Genomic DNA, 7,363 nt, shown 5'->3' on the forward strand with positions numbered 1-7,363 from the left:
ATTCTTCGCTTCGTTCCGTTTCTCATCCTCCCAGTATTGTTTTATAATATAATTATGACGCGAAATTCTCTCCCTTTGCTTTACCTTCTCCTATCTCTCTCCCTCTTCCTCATCTCTCTCTCTCAGCCGCGTGTCTTCCTCTATCTCTCTCTCTCCTCCTCACTTTTGTCACTGCTAATCCTTTTGCACGCTGCTTTCAAACTGTAAAGTCATGTTTCCATGCGCTTGCCAGAACCTCTTCCGTCCCAGCCAGAACAAAGGCCTTTTCGTTTGTTTTCTTGTTTATTTTGATTTCTCGTATTGTATTTTATTGTGCAGTTTTATTGTTACGTCCTGTTTGTGTTACATTTTTTCGTGCTTGTTTTACCCCTCTGCGAGGTTATTTTATTTTAATTCTCTCTCGCAGGAAGGCCTAGTATTGACGAGTCGTGTCCTGTCTTGCCTTCGAAACACGCTTAAGTCTACTAGCGACAGCTGATGATTGGGGATTTTCCTTGTGTAGCTTGTCCTGTACTTTGTTTTTCTGTTGTAAATAACATTTTTCCCGTTTTCGTTCTCGTCCTGTTCCACGTCTCTGTCCTTCTGTTGTAAAAAACTACACAGTTCAGATGCTAACCTCTAAACCACACACACACACATTCTCTCTCACCCACACGCTCACACACTCCCATACAAAAACAACCTTGTCAAACAATAAACAATAACAAAACCATTTTTCCAACAATAAATTTACATTTTATTTCCTTTTTCCAAATTTTTATTTTTTTGTTCCATTTTGTAAACTTTCCCTCCCCTATATGTAAATATACACTTTCAACCCCTTCTTTCACTTGTAGTACCCCCACCCCCCACTCTTCCAAAACTCGCCCCACCCCCCGCACACATACTTTAATCTTTCCGTGAAACCCAAGGGTTCTTTTTTTTTTAAAAATGTTTTTTTGTACTTTTTCCAAACCAGATCTATTGTCTTTTTTTATATTTTACTCTCTCTCTCTCGCTCTCTCTCTCACTGATGCTCTGCTCTCATCCTCTCATCATCATTAATTTATAATTATTTTTTAATTATTGTCGTGTCCGTGTGTTCGTTTTATTTATGAAAAAAAAAAACAACAAAAAACAAAGAAAACAACCAAAAAAAGCAATTAAAAATTAAATTTACTAACCGTGTGTGTATATATATATATAAATAAATATATATATGGATGTGTTTATATCATATATACTTCTGTACGTGTGTGTATAATATATAAATCTACATATATAGTTTCACACATGTATATAAATATATACACACACACATGTTTATATATACACAAATACATGCTTTATGTATGTGTTTATACATATCAACATTTCCTTTTTTTCCAGTGTGTATATATATATATACACACCCACATTTGATACATGTATCACATGTTTATACATATATGTATACACACATACATAAATACGTTTCATGTGTGTGTGTATATATATATATCTATTTTGTTTTTTTTCCAGTGTATGTGTGTGTATATATACACACACACACACACATATATATATACACACCCACATTTGATACATATATCATATATATGTATACACACATACATAAATACGTTTCATGTGTGTGTGTGTATATATATATATATATATATATATATCTATTTTGTCTTTTTTCCAGTGTGTGTGTGTGTATATATACACACAGACGTATACATATATATATGCACACACATACATACACACTTATGTGTTCTCTTTATCTTACACCGTCCTGGAAATGACCAGATATGTAGTTCTCAGGACAGACGATGTCACTGAAGTCCGTGTCCTGTTCGGTGTCATCGTCAGCGAATCTGTTATCGTCGATGAATTCACTGACCACAGCCGATGATGGGGTGACGTCGCCACCACACTGGTCAGCTTGCCGGTCAAGCCGGACGCTGACCTCTTCAATGGCAGGAATATGGTCGACGAGAAGCGTGTACTGCTCGTCGTAGTCCTCGCAGTTGTCGTCAAAGAAGTTCTCGTTGTCCGAGTGCTCTCGGTCCGAGTCGTCATCATCGTCCAGATCAAACGCATAATCGAACGAGTGTCTTCGGTTGTTGCGGTCAATCTGATGATGATGCTGATTGTTACTGTCCACACCACTGACGCTGCTACTGCTGTTGTTGCTGAAATATCTGCGCGTTGCGGGCCTTTCCTGTCCGACGACGTACTCGAAGTTCCCATGCTCGCTATCATCATCGTCGTCGTCCTCATCTTCGGAATTACTTCCGACGTTGTTGTCCGCCCTGTTGTCCAGCTCTGCTCCTTCGACACTGTCCTCCATGGCTTCAATTTCCGTGTTGTCCACCACCACAGCTGCTGCGGCCGCCGCTGCCGCTGCCAGCCTGTACTGGTTGCGATGACTGTCCGTCTGCCGGCTGATCGCGTCGTCGTAGTAGTGCTCGAGGTCAGGGTTCTCCATTTCGTCGTCTTCGTCATCGTCGTCGTCATAGGACTCGCCCCCATCCGTGTCCCCGTCGTAGTCCCATTCGCCAAGCTCCTGTGCGATCCTTCTGTACCGTGTCTCCTGCAGGACGCCCTTTGCTCGGCGCGTCTTTGGGTGGTCGGGTCCCAGGATCTCTTCGCTGACCCTCGCCCACTTCTTGAAGTACTCGTAGGCCTTCCGGTATTCCTTGTTGTCTTCGTAGACGATCCCAATATTGATGTAGAGTCTTGAAGTCAGGATGTGATACTCGCCGTACATTTGCATACACAGGTCCATCGCTTGGTTGTACAACTGGAATGAGAGAGAAGGAGAGAAAAGAAGAGATTAATATATACTGCGATATATGTACGCATACGTAGGTACTAATAGACACATATGAAAGAGAGAGAGTGTATAAATATACAACTGGAAATCACATTTATACTCAAAAGCTAGAGAAACCGTGCCAAATCAGATTGGAGCCTGGTGTGGCATCCTGGCTTGCCAGTCCTCAGTTAAACTGTCCAACCCATGCCAGCAGGGAAAGCAGACGTTAAACAACAATAATGATGATGAAAGTCTAAGAGAATTACTTAGTACAGTTTTGAAGTGTAAAAGTGATTTTTAAAAATTATTTAAGAAAAAAAAGATGTTACAAAATCTTTTATCACGAAGTTACTAACCTCTTTTGGGAATAAAGTTTTTTTTCTAGTGTGTGAATGCTTTCGTTTATATATTGTTTGTTTTCATGTTCACATATCATAAAAACAATTTCATATTAGGCGTAGGAGTGGCTGTGTGGTAAGTAGCTTGCTTACCAACCACATGGTTCCGGGTTCAGTCTCACTGCTCTGCATGGCACCTTGGGCAAATGTCTTCTACTATAGCCTCGGGCCAACTAAAGCCTTGTGAGTGGATTTGGTAGACGGAAACTGAAAGAAGCCCGTCGTATATATGTATGTGTGTCTGTCTTCCCAACATCGCTTGACAAATTGATGCTGGTGTGTTTATGTCCCCATAACTTTGCGGTTCGGCAAAAGAGACCGATAGAATAAGTACTAGGCTTACAAAGAATAAGTCCTGGGGGTTGATTTGCTCGACTAAAGGCAGTGCTCCAGCATGGCCACAGTCAAATGACTGAAACAAGCAAAAGAGTTATCATCTAACGATAACTATACAGGCCAACATATATATATATATATATATTCTGAGTAAACAAAGCTGCATAGCAGTGCCCTGCCAAATGAATATGTAGGTGAACCAATTAAATGGACACAAATGCTGCATCACAGAACCCCAGGACACTGACACAGCAGAAACACGTGTTGGGTTGAAAGCTAATGTCAATTCAATGAAAGCATTACTGTAATAAACAGGTTTTGAAGATGTTTAATTCTCCGTTCTTCTTATTTATGATGTTTTGTTTATGTTATATATCTATTTCTTTATTGCCCACAAGAGGGGACAAACAAGGGCAGACAAAGGGATTAAGTCGATTACATAGACCCCAGTGCGTGACTGGTATTTATTTAATTGACCCCTGAAAAGATGAAAGGAATTTGAACTCAGAATGTAATGGCAGCCGAAATACTGCTAAGCATTTCGCCTGTTTAAAGTCCACCTTCTATGTTGGCATGGGTTGGATGGTTTGACGGGTCCACAGGAGCCGGATGGGTAGAAGACTACACCAGACTTCTGTGTTTTGGTACGGCTTTTACAGCCAAATGCCCTTCCTAACATCACACACCTTATGTGTGTGTATATATATATATATATATATATATATATACACACACCTCTTATGCATACACACACATACACCCATCTTATGCACACATACACACACCCATCTTATGCATACACACACACACACCCATCTTATGCATACACACACACACACCATCTTATGCATACACACACACACACCCATCTTATGCATACACACACACATCTTATGCATACACACACACCCATCTTATGCATACACACACACATGTCCATCTTATGCATACACACACACCCATCCTATGCACACACACACACACACATCTTATGTATATACACACAGATGCACAAATGTATAAGAGCAGAGGTGTAAGATCCATGGCTAGAAGTCTGCTCCCCCACTGCATGCTTCCAGGTCCAGTCCCATTGTGTGGAACCTTGGGCAAGTTTCTTCTACTATAGCCTTGCCCCGACCAAAGCCTTGAGTGGATTTGGTAGACGGAAACTGAAAGAAGCCCGTCGTATATATATATATATATATACACACCAACAACCATTGTTGGTGTGTTTACATCCCCACTGCAACTTAGCAGTTTGGCAAAAGGCTGCTAAAATAACTCTTGGGGGATCGATTCCTTTGACTAAAAAACTCAAGGCAGTGCCCCAGCATGGCCACAGTCAAATGACTGACACAAGTAAAAGATAAACTTAAAGAAGAATGCTTAAAGACATTGCAAACGGCAGGAATTGGCAACTTTATCAAAGAACCCAGAGAAATCCCTTACTTTCAGCTGTTCCATGCTCCCTCGTGTTGCTAGAACTCCTTTTGTCATCAAAGCTTCGGCATAGTGACCAATGTCGTTCAGCTGGAAAGGAATCAAAGACAGTTTTTGGGTAAAGTTTGTCTTGGTGTTGTGTGTCTTTTAAAATTTTTATTTCAGGAAGGAAAATTCAAAGTGAAAATTTTTTTTTAAATAATGGAAAAAAATACTCTTTTTGGAAATTTGATTGGTTGTCTGTAAATTCTAACCATGATGGTGGCTGTGACAGTGGTGGTGGTAGTTGTGATGGTAGTGGCAGATGTGGTGGTAGTTGCAACAGTGGTGATAGTTGTGATGGTAGTAGTGGCTGTGATGATGGTAGTAGTTGTAACGATGGCAGTGGCTGTTGTGATAATGGTGGTGGTGGTAGTTGTGATGGTGTTGGTGGTGGCAGTTGTGGTGGTTGCGACAGTGGTGGTAGTTGTGATGGTAGTGGCAGATGTGGTGGTAGTTGCAACAGTGGTGATAGTTGTGATGGTAGTAGTGGCTGTGATGATGGTAGTAGTTGTAACGATGGCAGTGGCTGTTGTGATAATGGTGGTGGTGGTAGTTGTGATGGTGTTGGTGGTGGCAGTTGTGGTGGTTGCGACAGTGGTGGTAGTTGTGATGGTAGTGGCAGATGTGGTGGTGGCTGTGATGATGGTGGTGGTGGCAGTTGTGATAATGGTGGTGGTGGTAGTGGTTGCAACAGTAGTGGTAGTTGTGATGGTAGTGGCAGATGTGATGATGGTGGTAGTTGTGAAATTGGTGGCTGTGACAGTGGTGGTGGTTGTAACGATGGTGGCGGCTGTTGTGATAACGGTGGTGGTGGTGGTAGTTGTGATGGTAGTAGCAGATGTGATGGTGGTGGTGGCTGTGATGATGATGGTGGTGGCAGTTGTGATAATGGTGCTGGCAGTTGTGGTGGTAGTTGTGATGGTAGTGGCAGATGTAATGGTGGTGGTTGCAACATTGGTAATGGTTACGATGATAGTAGTCGGGGTGGCTGTGATGGTTGTGGTGTTAGTGATGTTGGTTTGTGAATGGTGGTGCTGGGAGTGGCTATAATGGTGGTGAGGGGAGTTGTAGTAGCAGTGGTGGCAAATCAGAGAAACGAGCACAAGCCTTCCAGCCATGACCATCCAGTCTAATATCAAAAATGTTTCCATTTAGGAATATATCCCAATGCACATTAACCAACATTTCCTTTTTGTTAAAGCAGTAGGCTGTAATTTGAGGGAGATTTGGCTACTATGGTTTATAACCCTAGGTCAAATGTGATAGCACCAACTTATAATCAAGGCATTCCTGCCATGACATTCCCATCTTTTTGTAGGTGTGTCTTGGACTACATTATCTAATGTGCCCTTTAATTTTTTTTTAAAGATGGCAAAGTTATGATTTGAGTGACATTTAGCTGCTATTTCTAAGCGTACTGAGTGACCCTATAATGATTCAATGGCTTGAATGTGATGGTGTTTATGATGGTGATGATGACTGTGATGCTTATGAAAATGGAGCTTTATGATTAACAGTGATAATGAATGATGACTAATGATGATGTTTGAGATGACTGATGGTGATTATGATATCACTGATGTTGATGATGACTAATGATAATGTTTGTGATGACTGATGGTGATTATGACGTCACTGATTTTGATGAATGGTTATGGCGATGATGACTGATGGTTATGAAAATGGAGCTTAATGATTAACAGTGATAATGAATGATGACTAATGATAATGTTTGTGATGACTGATGGTGATTATGATATCACTGATGTTGATGAATGGTTATGATGGCGATGATGACTGATGCTTATGAAAATGGAGCTTAATGATTAACAGTGATAATGAATGATGACTAATGACTGTTTGTGATGACTGGTAGTGATTTTGATGAGTGGTTATGATGGTGATAATGACTCATGAATAACCGCAATGACTGATGGTGACTGACAGTGATTAAGATGATGACTAATGATTATGTTTGTGATGACTGGTAGTGATTTTGATGAATGGTTATGATGGCAGTGATGATTGATGATGACTAATGATTATGTTTGTGATGACTGGTAGTGATTTTGATGAATGGTTATGATGGCAGTGATGATTGATGGTGATAATGACTCATGAATAACCGCAATGACTGATGGTGACTGACAGTGATGAAGATGATGACTATGATTATGTTTGTGATGACTGGTAGTGATTTTGATGAATGGTTATGATGGCAGTGATGATTGATGATGACTAATGATTATGTTTGTGATGACTGGTAGTGATTTTGATGAATGGTTATGATGGCAGTGATGATTGATGGTGATAATGACTCATGAATAACCGCAATGACTGATGGTGACTGACAGTGATGAAG

At 40.7% G+C, this 7,363-nt stretch overlaps 1 protein-coding gene and 1 long non-coding RNA gene across 2 annotated transcripts in view; both read right to left on the reverse strand.

Annotated features, from left to right (window-relative positions):
* Positions 1-712: 712 nt before the first annotated feature.
* On the reverse strand, positions 713-1,035 carry LOC118767800. Its single transcript, XR_005003716.1, has 2 exons — positions 884-1,035; positions 713-851 (listed from the first exon to the last, which is right to left on the reverse strand). It is a non-coding gene; the product is annotated as an uncharacterized LOC118767800 (long non-coding RNA).
* A 595-nt stretch (positions 1,036-1,630) lies between these two features.
* Positions 1,631-7,363, reverse strand: part of LOC115223880 (nephrocystin-3) — a 123,942-nt gene continuing 118,209 nt past the window's right edge. The window contains exons 20-21 of the mRNA XM_036513079.1: positions 4,969-5,049; positions 1,631-2,770 (exon numbers count right to left, since the gene is read on the reverse strand). Coding sequence (XP_036368972.1) covers positions 1,745-2,770; positions 4,969-5,049 — 1,107 coding nt within the window. The 3' untranslated portion in view covers positions 1,631-1,744. The remainder of the gene's footprint in view (positions 2,771-4,968; positions 5,050-7,363) is intronic.

Source organism: Octopus sinensis, linkage group LG24, assembly GCF_006345805.1.
Source record: "Octopus sinensis linkage group LG24, ASM634580v1, whole genome shotgun sequence".
NCBI classification, from domain to species: domain Eukaryota; kingdom Metazoa; phylum Mollusca; class Cephalopoda; order Octopoda; family Octopodidae; genus Octopus; species Octopus sinensis.